Source organism: Condylura cristata, unplaced genomic scaffold (genome assembly GCF_000260355.1).
Source record: "Condylura cristata isolate star-nosed mole 26May11 unplaced genomic scaffold, ConCri1.0 scaffold00029, whole genome shotgun sequence".
Taxonomy (NCBI): Eukaryota; Metazoa; Chordata; class Mammalia; order Eulipotyphla; family Talpidae; genus Condylura; species Condylura cristata.
Genome location: NW_004567130.1, coordinates 19453531 through 19469032, shown reverse-complemented (window position 1 = coordinate 19469032; position 15502 = coordinate 19453531). Strand labels below are relative to the sequence as shown.

General features: G+C 45.6%; 1 protein-coding gene across 1 annotated transcript in view; it reads right to left on the bottom strand.

Annotated features, from left to right (window-relative positions):
• The window catches only part of RYR2 (ryanodine receptor 2 (cardiac)), a 385785-nt gene that overhangs the window by 29060 nt on the left and 341223 nt on the right, over positions 1–15502 (bottom strand). Inside the window, exons 87-94 of the mRNA XM_012730855.1 lie at positions 15112–15192; positions 13695–13783; positions 12263–12391; positions 9910–10014; positions 7527–7608; positions 4065–5362; positions 2996–3063; positions 1373–1520 (exon numbers count right to left, since the gene is read on the bottom strand). Coding sequence (XP_012586309.1) covers positions 1373–1520; positions 2996–3063; positions 4065–5362; positions 7527–7608; positions 9910–10014; positions 12263–12391; positions 13695–13783; positions 15112–15192 — 2000 coding nt within the window. The remainder of the gene's footprint in view (positions 1–1372; positions 1521–2995; positions 3064–4064; positions 5363–7526; positions 7609–9909; positions 10015–12262; positions 12392–13694; positions 13784–15111; positions 15193–15502) is intronic.

Below are 15502 nucleotides of genomic sequence, written 5' to 3'. Positions count from 1 at the left end.
ATGTGAAGCCTGAGGCAGAACGATGGAATAAAGCCCCGATACGTGCTTCAGACAATTCTGCACTTCTGTGTCGGGGGCGGAAAGCAAGAGGGTCTGTCTGTACTGCACCTGCCTCCAGGCCACTGAGACATGTCCGATCAGTACTATCCAGTTGCCCAGAAAACACTCATGTCCCTTGATGATAAAGACCGTTAGCAGACACGAAGCAGTTTAAGAAAGCCTAGTTAAAAATATCAAGTAAAATGTATTTGCATAAGTTACATAAATCTCATGCATACATGTTCACACATATGTGCAATGTTTGCCCGCCAAGGACAACCCGCTTTCCCTGACAGGTGAAATTCTACAGTGTACCGAGTTTCTCTGTCATCTGTTTTATTTCTCAGAGGCTGCAAACACTAAGTATGATTTTGCTTCCCAGTGGCCTTATGAGGAGGAGTGCTGTCCTCAGTTTCCAGGCCTGACACTGCCAGTAAGTAGCTTCTGTGGCTTCACTCTGAAGCCTCGCTCCCAAGCGCTCCTGCTTTCAAACGGTGTGTTCATTATTACGTCCATAGGCACACGCAGATGGTGAGGCCTTTTAAGCTACAACGCTGAGCGTTCCATGTTGGGTGAAAATGAGAATATAACAACAACTCCACCTCCTCTGCTTTAAGTATGAAAATATATTTTACAAATTGAGGGAGCTTTACTGCAAAATTTCTTTCGACCTAAAGTGCTATCTTTTCTCTTTCAATGTTTAACTCTTGTTTCTACGGAGAGAATAATATTGAGTAGACCTTACTATCGATGGAAAGTTAGCTCGTGACACTATATTTCTATAAGACCGGGAGGAGGATACAACCGAGGAAGACCAAAGACACAGATTGGATGAAGTCGGTGACCATGCAAAAGTTCTGACTCTCAGAGATGACGGGAAAGGACCGCTGAAGACCGGGCCCATGTCCTGTGTGGTTTTCATGGAAGCGTGGTGTTCTGGAGTACAAGGTAGCCTGGTACTGGAGCCTCACGACGAGTCCCTGTGGCCTTGGACTGATTTGGCCTGAATGTGTTGCAGCGTTTCCCGCAGTGGCCTGCAAAGAGTGGGGCCTCGGGACACACCACTGACTGGCCCTGAAGTCTTCCTGGGCGACACTGGCAGTCCAGAAACCACATGGTTCCAGCTGGCGTGTGTAGAAGTCGTGGTTTGGCGTCACGGACACGTGGGCCACAGGCAATCGTTACGAAAAGAAGACACACACCAGTGGGAAATAAACACTGCAGGGTGACTCGGTTTCCCGACTGTCAGCCCAGGAAGACGAGCAGGTGTGCACTGAGCCTAATTCAGGTCTCCCAACATATCAAGAACAATATTCATTCTGAAGCATCTTACTAGCAGTTTTTGCTGATACGCTATGATTTTCTTCCAGAATGCCGACTCGGGGGCCTCTGGCTCTCCATACCGATGTGTGTGCAGCTGCCTCGACTTCTGTTTCTCCTTGTCTTCTTTGGCTTTTTCTTCTTTTTCTCCATCTTCTCCTCTGTGAACACAAATGAAGGAAGTATTTGAAATTAAAGAAGGAAACGAGTTTTGTGTTAGAACACCCACACACGTCACAGAGTCATTTTTTAAAACGTCCTATCTAAAGAATCATAGTAGTTAGAATTTTAGAATTCAGGCACGGACTGCTTATTTATAAAGCCTTGTAGAAGTGGGTAATTTGCAGACTTGAGGTACCTTTACATCTGCACGCAGCTCATTCCTCTCTAACCCTGTAATACAGATATTCAGCTAACACAGGTAACAGTGACGGCATGATTTTTGGCTGCATCGCTTTGCTCTGACTTTCCAGTATACCCGCTTTTTAAGCTAGGATTTTTCAGGTTCAATGTTCAGCAAAAACTTAACACAATCTTTAACGCTGCCATTAGGATGTAAGACCAGAGGTGTACGCGCTGGTTGCCAATGTACTGATTTTGCAGACAACAATGGACCTGGAAGCCCTGAGATGTGATCCCTGAAATCCTCCAGGAACAGACGACCCAGGATACACACAAGTGGATTTAGGGGTCTGTGCAGTCACTTACATATAGCGCATAGATACTTAGCCAGTGCTCCACCCTAGTCCAGAAGAGCTTGCTAACATTAAGAACTGCTGTTGAAATGACTCTAAGGTTCTGCTGTATGTATCTATTTGTCACTAAAGAGCCATTTCCATGGCCGTGACCCCAACTGATCTAACAGTACAAGACTATGACAGTGGCCAGCGTTGATGGTGAAGGATAACTAACAGTCTAGAAATTTAAATAGGGGAGGGAAATTACAGACTAGAGGAGAAAAAATAAATGTTATATGAGATGGTGAGTTGTACTCCAGGCGCTTAAATCTTTCATATCCCTGATTTTTAAAAATGCACATACAAAACTATTTTAAAACAGGTGAAGACACAGATTTTAATTATTAATATAAACGATGTGTGGAAAACATACATTATAACTGCTTCACGTCCAGCTCTTTATTCTGATTGCTACATGTGTGACTGTGCTGCGACACAGCTCCAGGAGAGTTGGTTGAATGATTTCTGGGCCCCACAATGCACCTGCTGACTGATAACGCTGATGAGCCCACCGGGGATACTGGTTTTAACAATCCAGGCAGTTTTTACTCCTGCAGCCCTGGGACTATACCTTGAGGAACACCATCCCCACAAGGATTCTATACAATGGCAATCAGAAAGCTCATTTCTGCCCTTGTTTACCAGAACAGAAAGAGGCCTGATTTGAAACCTCTTGCGGAGCATAGTACATGCAATTACTGAGTCTTTTGTGCCCAGAGACACACAGGCAGGATCCTCACGGCTGCGGAGCACAGACTTCCGGGCTGGGGCCTCATGCCAGCGCCTTGCCATCGAGGGGCCGGATCTTCTCAAGGGGCATTTTGCATGACACCCCCAGAGAAAGAGCACGAGAAAGAACACACACAGAACAGCTCAGAGCACACGGAAGCCACACTCACTCTGCTTTCTCAGGCTCCGACTTGGTTTCCTCCTTTTCCTCTTTTTCTTCTTCCTTTGCCTTCTGCTCCTTGAATGAATCCGAGGGACAAAGGAAAGCAGGATGACCGCCACCGTCAGATGAGGGCACCTCTGCCACTCAGCCCTGTGCGTGATGAGGTGCCCAGGTCCCCTCACTCCGCCGCCCCGCCGTCCTTCCTCCCATCCAGAGTTGGGTCAGTTTCCTGGGCCACTTCTCACCTGTCCCTTGTTTCAGAAATGCCCTTCTACATCTCATCCACCTACTCAGATCTCAGCTTTCAGGGCCAACCGAGTCCCACCTGCTCAGATCCACCTTAGCCATGTGCACTTCCATTTTCTCAACATGACGCAGCCTTCACTGCTTCCTGCCCTCATTTATCACAGTCGTTGTCTAGGTTGCGTGTGTGTGTGGGGGGGTAGTTATCTCACCAATAAACTCTTTAAGGGAATTCAAAAGAAGTACCCACATCCTATTTATTTCTTTAGTTGACGATGGTACTCGGTGGTGTTAGAACCTGATAAGCCCTCCCAGCTGTGGACAGCTTACCTTTCGACGCTCATCAGAGTAGGTAATTAAGGTTGCACCTTAATGGTTTAAGATTATTCAATCATCTGTAAAGGATTTTAAAAAGCTGAGCTTGGGCCCTCCCTGGTGGCATAGCCGGTTGGACGCAGCACTGCAGTGAGTCCGATCTCCACCCCGGAGGTGACTCACAGGGTGCGGCAGACCTCTCCTGGCCCGCCTGCTGCTCCCCTCAGCAGTGGACTTCATCCATGTGACTGTTCTGCTCCCCGCTCTGTGTCTAGGGAATCTTCTCACCCACCCCCACCCGCACCTCTGGCCTGTACCCCTATTCTGTGTGCATAAATAAATCTTAAAAAAAAAAAAAAAACAGCTGCGCTTGGCCTACCCGCAAGTCCCTCCCTTCTAGAAATTCACAGGGGCATCTTTAACCCCACGCTGATGCTAGCGAGAGCTGGTCCGTACAAAGTTCAAGTGTCGCGCCCACCTGAAGTCCCGAGAGCCGCCGTGGCTCCGGTATACCTCACCTGGGATTTCTCGTGCACCTCGGGCATGGGGACGGGGCTGCCAATGAGGTCGCCGAGGCCAGCATTCGGATTGTGCGGAATAAGCTTGTACTGCCCTCCTTCTCTCTTCAGGTCCAAACCAAATATGTCGGAAAGAAGGTCACTTTCCTCTGCCAGTTCCTTTAAGTCCGCCAGGTCTTCAGAGGGCAGGGCAGCCTCCAGGGGCTTCCTCTCACTCTCCTCTCCGTCCCCTCTCACCTCGTCCTGAGTGGGATCTGGCATGTTGGCCAGCAGCTCTGCAACTTTGATCTTCTTAGCACCCTCTACTAGGCTGCCCCCCAGCAGGACGCTGCAAGTGATGCGGAAAAAGCCCCTGGCCACGCTGGCCACGACGTGCAGGAGGCCCACGGCCACGCTCCAGTAGGACGCGAAGAAGGCGGTGAGCATGTCCCTCACGGTCATCTTCTTCACTTTCTTCACCTGCTTCTTCAGGCTCTTCAGACTGAGCATTCGCATCAGGGCCAGGATATTGTACCTGAGAGCAAGCAGGGCCGACTGGACCGTCAGGACGGAGAAGAAGCCCATCCGCGGGCCCTGCTCCTCGGGCTTCTCCCTCTCGCTGTCTTCCTTATTGACGGCCCTCTCGTTCAGATCCGACTCTGAGATCTGAGCCGCCAGCTGCATCTCAAATATGGTGTCCTCACAGAAGCTGACGAAGAGCTCCATCTTCTCTTTCTCGCCCCCTTCGTTGACCACGTCGAATATGAACTGTCTTTTGGACTCCTTGACCTGGGGCTTCTCCCACTGGGTGCGGCTGGACTCACTGATTTCAAAGTAAACCCGCTCAATGCGCTTGGCGCTGCCCATGATCTCGATGCGGCCGAGAAAGGGCTGGAAGTAATTCAGCACGCTTTCTGCTAACTCCAGGAATGTCTGCAGGCGGGTGTCGTTGGGCATGTGCTCAGAGAGATTCGTCAGAAGGACAGCGACATTGAAGCTGATGTCCTTTGCGGGTTCGTGGAAACGTTTGACAAACTCTTCATAGTCGAGGGTCTCGTTTTCATCTGTCTCTGCGCAGGACAGGAGAAACTCTGTTTCTGACTGCGTGTAGTGCTTATGGCTCTCCATGGCTTTGTGGAAGTCCCTCTTGGAAATGACGCCCTTGCCGTCGGGGTCGTAGTCTTTAAATGTATCAGAGGATGTCAGATCCTTTAGCTTTAAGAACATGTCGAAAAACTTGAGAATCATCTCCACGTTGTTGGAAGATTCCACGAGCATATCGACCATCTGTTTGCCAATGGTTCCATTGACAACATTACCTGGTGGCAAAGAATCACATTTGTTCAAAATGAACACGCCCAATCAAACCAGTATGTACAGAGAAGACAGTAATACAGAATTTACACCACATCATGGTGAGGATAGTGCCTTGTTTGGCTTGCAATGTACACGTCAGAGGAAAAGATGGATAGTGATGTGTAAACACTCGTTTGCAAGGTGACTACACGGAAGTAATTTGACAACACACACACACACGCACACAGACATTTTGAACCAAGCTGAATTTTTCCCCTCTAACTGCTCAAATAAGAAATATTGTTAGAATAAAGAAAAATGGGGCAGGCATTTATATCCTCAAACCAGAAACTAAAATTGTTTCATTTATCATAAAAACGAACATTTACACAGTTCTTCAGACAATACTTGGCTTAATGTTTACTTAGCTGTAAGACAAGTAGCTTTTTACTAATTCTCACTTTGCTTTTGCGGAAACTGAGGTTTAGTGAGGCAAAACTGAAATGCCCTTTGCAACATGATCATTGAGGGCAAGGCCAGATCTTCAAACAGAGCCTGTGAGGTCAACTATCTGTTCTTTCTGACTTCCAAAGTAAAGCATCTCTCCACATCTCTTATGTTCCAGAATGTTTACACTTACGTAAGTTTGTAACCCAATGTTATCTCAATTTAAAAAAAAAAAAAAAGATTCTCATTCCAAGAAAAAAGTTTAGTATCTGAGTGATGGCAGTTGTCAGACCAGCGTCTGATGGTAATTAATTCACACAACATACAGGTACCACACCTTTATGGTGCATGCCTGAAGTTAATATTCTATCTCAATGCTAGCTCAATAAAAACATGTAAATCCAAGAAAAAATGAAAATGGCAGATGGCTGATGAACTTGAGAAAATCCCATAACATTCCCAGTCACAGAGCCACACAGCATTCTCGGGGACACAAAGGCGGACTGGAGAAGAAAGATGCAGGCTGACAAGAGAGCAGGATCCATCAGCGAGGCAGGAAGCGCCTCGGTCAAGAGTTTGGGTGCAGGAGGTGGGTGCCTGAGTTTGAATCTAGGTGCTACCAGCTACTTGCTGCACACTTGGACAGGTTTCCTGGCTTTTCTGTACCCCAGTTTCTTCATTTGCAAAACAGTGATCATGACGCCACCAAATTCATGAAGCTGGCATTTGGATTATACAAGCACTAAGTGCGTAGCCTGCACACTGCCAGAGATTAACTACAAATTGCCACCATGACAGATGCTGTTGCTGCTGCATTTCGGGGGCAGCTGTTACTTGCCTTACACTGAAACTGTGATGGCGGTCAAGGCAAGAGGAGTCTGCTCAGAGGCTATAAGCTGGCTGCCAACCACAAGCTTTAAGTGATTGTGCGTCTCTGAAACACCAGCACTAACGGGACCAGCACCTTGATCAAAGCACAGTTATACAAGGTGCAACAGATTCAGAGACCACGAGAGACAAAGTTAGGAAGGATTTAAGAAAAAAGCATAGCTACCGACGGGCCAGCGGTCTGTAGTTGAGCTGGCTGCATTCACCTGGTTTCGCCGAAGTCTCACCTCAGTCTGCCTCACTCACAGAGGAGGGAGATGCACATGGGAGGTGGACCTGGAGAGGCCCTGGCAGGAGGAGGGAGCAGGGTCCCAGGCAGTGGTGGTGGACCTGGACTGGACGCTCTTAACTGGCTGCCCTTCCGCCTGGCAGAGGGCAGATGCCATGTGAAGGAAGGGGGTTGTGGTCAGCGAATAAAACTCAGAAAGACATGTGGAGAGCATGTGGCCTCTCGCAACTGCCTCCATGGGCTGGGGATTCTACAGACCTCCTGTGGGACTTGACCAACAGACTGCGCCGAGGCAGTCCGCTCAAGCAGCATTCGGAGTTAACCAAATGTCCGCAATCCCCACTTTTTATAAACACACGCACGCTCGTCTCTAGTGCAACAGGGTGAGCTGAAAAGCATTGCTAGAGGTGCAGCTGCTTCATTAGGTGGCCATGTAGGTGGAGATAGGCAGGGTTTCTTTTTTTTTTAAGAACTAAAGAGAAAACAGCACAGCAGACCCAGGCCTCCATTCCATCTCAGTGTTGACGTCTTATTCTTGGCGGCAAGCTGACACCAGAAGCAAATGTGTATCGGCACTGACCGTGGAAGAAAAAAGGGAAGCTGGAAATAGAAATGGAGACTACCTTCTAGCATGGACAGCAGCATGACCACCATGTCCTTCTGGAGATCCATCAGTTCTTTCAGTAGCTCAATTTGACTGGAATCCTGAAACGTCAACAGAGAGCATTTGGATCACTTATGCAAAACATGTAGCGAGAGCATCATCCTAACTCTCACAGGCTGCTCTAACAGTCAGCGCTGCACAGGGACTGGACCGGAAGGACAAATGCGTGTCGTTCGTTAAACATAGACTCAGTGCAGGATTGCGGAGCATCTACTGTCCCTTGGAGCTCGTGTTTACTCATGAAAGGACAGCCAACGTGTTCCGCGAGGCCAGCAAATGATGAACCGGGACATGCTCCAGTACCAGCTACGGCCGCGGGCTTCTGGACATTGAGCACCTTGCCTTGAAATGACTGTCCAGCTTTGTCTAACCTATACGTAAAGATGGCACATATTCTACAAAAAGTAACTGGTCCTGGGGAAAACAGCCAGTGCGAGGAGATAAACTTCTCTTCCATGAACCTAACCAAAGAGGCTACACACATTTCCTGCACTAACGATGCATACCGCTTTGTTAATTACCACTTTTTCTAAATGGATTTTTTTCTGGTTAAAAATTTTTGGCTTGGTTTAGCTCTGGATTTTCAACATGAATTAAAAACCTGTGTATGGATATATTATGTCTCTCACTGTGCTCACTGAAACATGGAATACACACATCTAGGTCATCATCTCCCAAATCATCACATTTTCAACTATATTTTTCCTTTGAAAAAAATCTGCAAGGTGTGATTTTATTCACTTGGATTTTTTGCTATATATAAAACTAAAGCTCTATATTTCTGGAGGGAAGAGACTTGTTGCTAAATAGTTATTACCTTGAACAGTAACTGAATAATTGCAAAGTACCCTCAGAGGGCACTAGAATGCCAGAAATACAGCAGATGGCAACTCTCTCGTGAGAATATGCATTTGGTTTCTTTTCATTTTGTTTACTGACTAAACAAAACGATGAAAGAATCAGGATAGTCCCTGATTTACCTGACGTCACCAGCAGCTATTTACATTTACCAAAATTCTCCCTTGGTCCAATTCTAGCTAGGCTTCTCTGAGCCCTTTCTTGACTAAGCGTTGGTCTTGATTTGCATAGAAGAACTTTGCTTCCAACAGCTGAAGTCTTCATCCCTAAGAAGCCCCTCGCCTCCCAGAGAGCTTGTCTGAGAAATTCAAGGCTACCAGGAGAACGTAGCGTCTGTTCCGGTGACGCTGAGGATAGGACTGTGTCTCCCACCTTCTAGTCAGAGGCAATTCCTACCTCAGCTGACACACCCAGCTGCTGACTCATTTATTCTGGCCACCCCTCGTAAGAGCATTTTCTCTGGCCCTTCTGAGTCCTTGTTCAACCCTTCCTACCCTCCAATTACCCATTGCCACTGTACATATCCAATAAAGTGAAGTCCAAGGCGACTCCTTCTGACTTCAAGATGTACACAAACTCCGTTTGTCACTTCACCCAGGGTCTGGCTGTGTCTATGCTGCACTGTAAGCTCCTGCTGGCCTCGAGGGGGCCAGTTCAGAACGGAGGACAAGGAGCTGGTTCCCATCCTGGGGCACATGAGTGAAAAGGCGGGCCAAGACGGGCCTTCTTCACACTTTAAATCTACTGGACTTTCCTCTACCTGACACCTGCAAAATACCCACCTTCGGACCAATACGCCACGTCTCAGCACCTGGCATCAAACTTCGCCACATCAAAGTGACAGACTTATGGAACATTCGTTTTAAGAATTTTTCTATATTTCTCTTAGCTTCAAATGAAACCGTAGTGAGAAAACAACATACTAGTTTTCAATATCCACTCTCACATTCACATTATAAGGAGGTGGAAAATATGCTTATTTTTTACTGTGGATCCCTAGATCTGTTTTTTCTCTGATTTTCACATAGTTAAATTTCTTGCTTACGGATAAAGTGTCATCTCTTGGAAACAATTGCTTGTTTACTCTTATGTTAGAAAAAATTGTCTCCCTTTAACAAGGGTTTGGTAGCAGACTGCAAATATTTTCTACATTATCTGTAAAGCGGAGGAACATTCCAGGGATAATGGGCCCAGAAGCATCTGTGATGGACTGTGAAGTGGGCAGTGTTTGGGGACTGCATTGCTTTATTTCTCTGCTAAATCCAATTCCTTGATCTCCTCCTCCTCAGATTTGAATAACGGTTTCTGTCTCTTCCCAGCCTAGATAGAATTATCTCATTGAAAATATACATTCTCTTTTTTATGTAGCGGGAAAGATAAAGAACGGATCTAGAATTATCGAGAATACCCAGATAGGAGAAAGTATGGCTCGTTTGCTGGTGATTGCAGCCTCTGGGGGTCACCGAGGGCGGGGGAGGCGTTACCTGAGACAGCTTCATCTGCATGTGAGCAAACACGTGGAGAAAACCCACCACAGCGTCCCACAGCCTGCTGTGCGCCAGGCTCTGCTGGTTCCCCGTGCAAGGACCCTGCGGCAGAAACAGACACAGCAGTCACCCCTGACCCCTCAGCTGCGAAGCAAACTTGCACTCAAGGCACAAGTGAACTTAGTGTCTACGTAGCTTGCACTCAATGGCTGTCTGATGAGGGAGGAACCCCACATGAAAAGACAGATGGGGACAGGAAGGGCTAGTCCCCTGAGGAGACAAGCAGCTCTTCTCTGAAACACTGAGCATCCCCACTCCCCCCAAAAGGTCTTTACCAAGGATATTCATGCTGTTTCTGTATGAATAATAAGACACTAAGAGGAAAGAATAGTTTCCTGGAATAGACTCGTTTCTGGGTTTGTTTTCTCCTATTTAAAGGACAAGAGTCCAGTTGTTTGGGCTACAGCAAAATTAATCAGAAGTTCCTACCTTGAATAAAGAGAGCCTAAGATTATGCTGCAGCCTTGAGGGGATTGTGTCTACTGCTAAATAGTGTCACAGACAGAAAAAGAAGCAAGACAACCCAAAGAAGGTGAGGGACTCAGTACTCAGGAAAAGGGAAAGCATGAATACATCTCTCCACCGTCAGCATATGAAAAGGATGGAGCAGAAAAGGAAGATTTTAGAGGTTTTGAAGTGAAGAGAGCTCTGGCTCTTTGCCAGCCTGGCAGCTCCCCCACCCTCCGAGGAGAAGGGAAGGGCTGCTTTGCTAAGAGCAAAAGAGCTTGAGCGAGGAGACAGAGAGTCAGCAGAAGTGCCTGGTTTCTGTCTCCAGGTGGGGGAAGTTGGGCAGGGCAAGGTTTGTCAGAAGTGTGAAAGACAAAGGGTGAGCAGAAAACACGTTTCTCGTAAGAGCTGCTCAATACGGAGTCGCCTTGCCCAGCACAATTTGACGGTGCCTATCTCAAAGGGTGATGTGATTCCAAGGCGGGTAAGAGGTGCAAGCAGCACGGAGCCCATGGGATGATTCAAAACCAGGTGGGAACACGGGCATTGTTCAGTCACTAAAAGCAGTGAGAGGGTCCTTCTCTCCTCAGAGAAGAAATGCAGGTGTCCCTGGAAGGCCAGCCCCATGCACTCACTCGTCCCGAGGGGGGTTGTGTCCCGAGCTCCCCTCCCTACGCCTCCTCCCTCCGGCAGCCTCAACTGAGGAATCCTGGGCTACAGGACTGGGAGGAGGAAGAGGAAAGGTGGAAGCAAACAGAAACCAGAACACACTCCTGAGTTAGAATGTTGGAGTTCAAGCAAAGAATTGTCAAGTGCAGCTTTTCCATATGGAATGTTAACATCATGGTTCTCTTTGTACCCAGAGACAAAACAGAAAAAGTGAGATCCTTCGAGGCATTTTAGTGAGATCCAAAGAAGAGAAGGAGCCCAGGGTGGTGAGGAACAAGCCGTCTACTAGCCACCACTTGGCCGGCTTCCTCCGGCCACCAGTCACCCACCCGTCATTCCAGAAACACCTGTAACTATGCTAGACCCAGCATACAATCTGTTATTTTACTTAACTTTATTCCCCCAACAAAATGTTGTTTAGTCTGAGGAAGCAAGCTATAATAAGCAAGCTCTTGTTTTACCCTAGTTATGGACTTTCAGACACAATGACTGGCTGGGATGATTTGGAACATTGCCAAAGAAGACAAAAAAAAAGATGGCTGGCTTGTTCTTCTAAGAAATGGGGAAATTTTCCTGGTTGATTAAAAAAAAAAAAAGAACAGAATTTATGATATCTTTTAAAATTTGCAGGGCAAGACTAGAAGACTTGCTTACGAAGAATAAAACAAAGGAGTATTTTTAAAAAATGGTAAATACTATTTTCTAGTTGATAAAATTTCTGTAAAACTTTCTCATTTTTACTGGAGTAGCATGCAGAATGTTATGCTCTTTGCCTTTCCCTTCCTTAAAATTTCTGAGTGCTTATATATATAACTTTCACCATTTTAATAAAAATACTGATTTGCTTTATTCTTCATATACACATAATTTCAGTGTTACGGTTGATGCCTCCAAAGAGTTCACATCTCAGCCTTCCAAATGGCGACGCGAGCTCGCTGGCTGTAATTCACATCTCAGCCCCATTGCCGGCTTCCGGCGTGTACACTTGGCCGAGGGGCCAGTGGGCCGAAACGACCACCTGTGGGAGTATGACTGACCGCCTCCGCCTAATGTCCTAGTGGCGATGATTCGCTAGGAATCTGTGCAAGGGTCAGCTGGAGATGTAGCTGATGACAGGGAGAGTCTCAGGGCATTGAGCATCTTTTTTCTTTTTTCAAAGAGCAGAAATGTTTACCTGAATATATTCTGTGAGTGTGTTGAAGACTTGTTTTGCTACTTGAATTGCTTTGGAGAAATTCCGTTGTCCTTGTTCATCAATCACATCTTTTCCAGAATAGTACCAATAGAAATCACTAATTGACTCCTGGACAAAAGGAATGACAAGATTGAGGGATATTCTGAAGCCACCATTAATCTGCGCACTTGGGTTCTGTGGGAGGGAATCACTGTAAATTACAGTTTGGAAGTAAACAAAGATATATGTGAGGTATACGACTGGCAACATCTCCTCGGGTATACAGAATGGGCACATCCTCCACAGATATAAATGACACCTAGAGAGAAACAGCAGAGAACTTAGCTTTCAGAATCCTTCTCTCAGATGACCTTGAACTTCACAGACATATGGATTCATCAAGTTAATTTCTATTTAACCATCAAGCAAAATTAAATGTTTGCTATGAGAGCACAAAAATGAGACAAATCAGGGACTAGTATTTTTTTGGTTACAGACATCTAGTCTCCTTTACTCCAGCAAAAGGTAGTAACATTTCCTTGGTCAGAATGGCCCTTGCTTTTTTCACTGTCCCTGAAGAAACAGGCTGAGCTATTTATGCATAGTAATAACATCTAAATAACAAATGTCTAAATAAGATTAATCTTTCCAAACAGGGTGCTTTCAACAATCACTCATGTTTTGAAGGAAATTTAGCTTCGGAAATGCACTTTTTTCTCTATTAAGTTTTAAAAGAATTGGGACTTTATACTTGCGAAGAATAAGGCGAGAACGTGGGAAATATGGTTGGTGGTTTTCTAAAGTACTAAAATGGCTTCTCTCATGAGGGTAATGAAAGGTGTACAGTGTTTTTAATACTTAGGAAACTAAATATTACTATATAGTAACACTATAGTATTAACATATAATATTACTATGTAATTTTATTACTACATAAATACCACTGCAATGTAAGAAGGATTTTTAAGTGATGGATACTAATCTGAATTGAAAATTAATCCAAATATTAGGACAACTGAAAAGAACTAACCATAGGTTATAATTTAAGCATGTGGCAGGTAATTTGAAAGTCTTCTTTCCCATTCTTAAGAACATTTCAAATACTTTCCTCATTTGCCTACCGAGTGTAGAACGAGCAGCTGATCATGTAGGTTCTTTACAAAGTGACACAGAATTTAAAGTGCCATCGAACCAAAAAGGCAAGGGAGGGTTTTCACTTAGAGAACAAAAATAAGCAAAGTAGAAGCCAAAGGCAAATCGACAGGAACATTTCACCCTACATCGTGCTGAAAGATGGTAGTCAACGACAATACCTTGAGCAACTCTGTCCACTCCTAAGTGACATGAAAACATGTCACTTTCATAACTGTTCACACTATTCAGCTAACCACTTCCTTTTATTTGATTCCCTCTAATCTCTAAGCAGACTTACCTGAACTCTCAGTAGGTAGTCTACAGTGGAGATGATTATGTTGACAGTTGTATTATTGCCAGTCTGGGTTCTCAGATAATTTTGAAAATCTATGTAAGATCAAAATATGTTATTTAAAGCCCACTGAAATGTTCAAAATGAGTTGAGCTATTTGAATAACTTCAAAAGTAAATAATGTGCCAGCAAACAAAATCTTTGTTGATGGCAGTGTTGTCTAAAAATCTTAATAAGAAATAATTTAGATTTCCCATAGAAGTGAATGATCACTCCCAAAAGCTATCAAGGTACTTCACAGCTTATCAATATTCAATTTGGACAGGAGGTAGCTAACACCTACTTGTTGATTCTGAGGTTTGGATATGCGAATGACATTTTTAAATATGATGCAGTTTTTTAAAAAAGATTTATTTATTTATGCATACAGAACTGGGGTACAGGCCAGAAGCACAGGAGCAGTGACAGGATTCACCAGAGACAGAGCAGGGAGCAGAACAGGCAGATGGACTAGGTCCACTGCTGAGGAGAGCAGCGGGGAGACAGGAGAGGTCTGCTGCGGCCTGAGGGTCACCTCCGGGCGGGGATCGAACTCGCAGCTGCGGCCAGCTGCAGTGCTGCGTCCTGACCTGCTGCACCACCAGGGAGGGCCTGGGGTTTGTATTCTTAGAATATGGTTATTTATTCAGTGATCATCTGTTCCTCAGGACTGTGGTAAGTACTGGTGAAACAAAGGTAAAATGAAGAGATAGTTTGTTTCTTCATGATGTACATACAAGTCTGGTAGAGAGCTTAAAATACAAATAGAGTGGAACATTGACTAGAAATGAATGGGAATATATTATATTAGTAATACAATGAAGTAGACTTCCTGGTTAAAACAAGTGGTACGGGGGCCTCCTTGGTGACACAAGGGGTTAAGGCTCAACACTATGATCCTATCAGCGGTCACTGCAACACGAGTTTGATCCCCGGACACGGGGGTGACCCACAGGGCACAGCAGACCTCTCCTGACCTGCCCACTTCTCCCCTCAGCAGTGTATGTCAGTCAATCCACCTATTCTGTTCCCCGCTATTCTGTTTTTATATGCACAAATAAACCTTTAAAAAGAAGTGTGCAAAAGAACATAGCTAGCTATTTTCCCTACAGATGTCTACCTAGTCGAAATATTTCTTCACCTGCCACTGATTTTCTGTATCATAATAATTGGTAAGAATCAGTGAAATGGTGGCGAAGGACTGTCAAAACAACAAGGTGATCTATAAAGTGTCATGGTCCTCATGCCTTCAGATCAATGCTCAAGAACTGTAAGTCGAGTCAAAGGATGGAACATAATTGAAACGACCAAGCCCCCATTATAACTGGTTTCAAAGTACTTTCCCTGGGCACCATCCGATGCCCCACACCGGGGGCTCACAAACCTGAGTTGTGCCCTTCACAAAGCAGCTGGAGGAAGCGGAAGAGGTCACAGGTGAACTCGTCGTCCTGTAGAACCTTTTCTCCTGCAGGAAATCCAGAGGGGTCGGATATCAGAGGTTTCAGCCACCCTCGTCTGCCCTCCCACGCCGCCCCCACCCCCGTAACACTTGCATGGGGTCTAGCATCGTCTGAACCCAGGCAGTCACGCACCATAGCCACTTTCTATCTGAAGCACATGAGGTCATGCGCTTGGCAGATAGATGCACTTTCTCTGTGAGAAAAAAAAACACTGGGATACTAAAATTCAGATTTCTCTCTGTTAAAGTAGCAGCATGGGTTTGGCAACATTTTAGAACAACCTGAAGATTCAAACTACTTTTTTTTTTTTTTTTT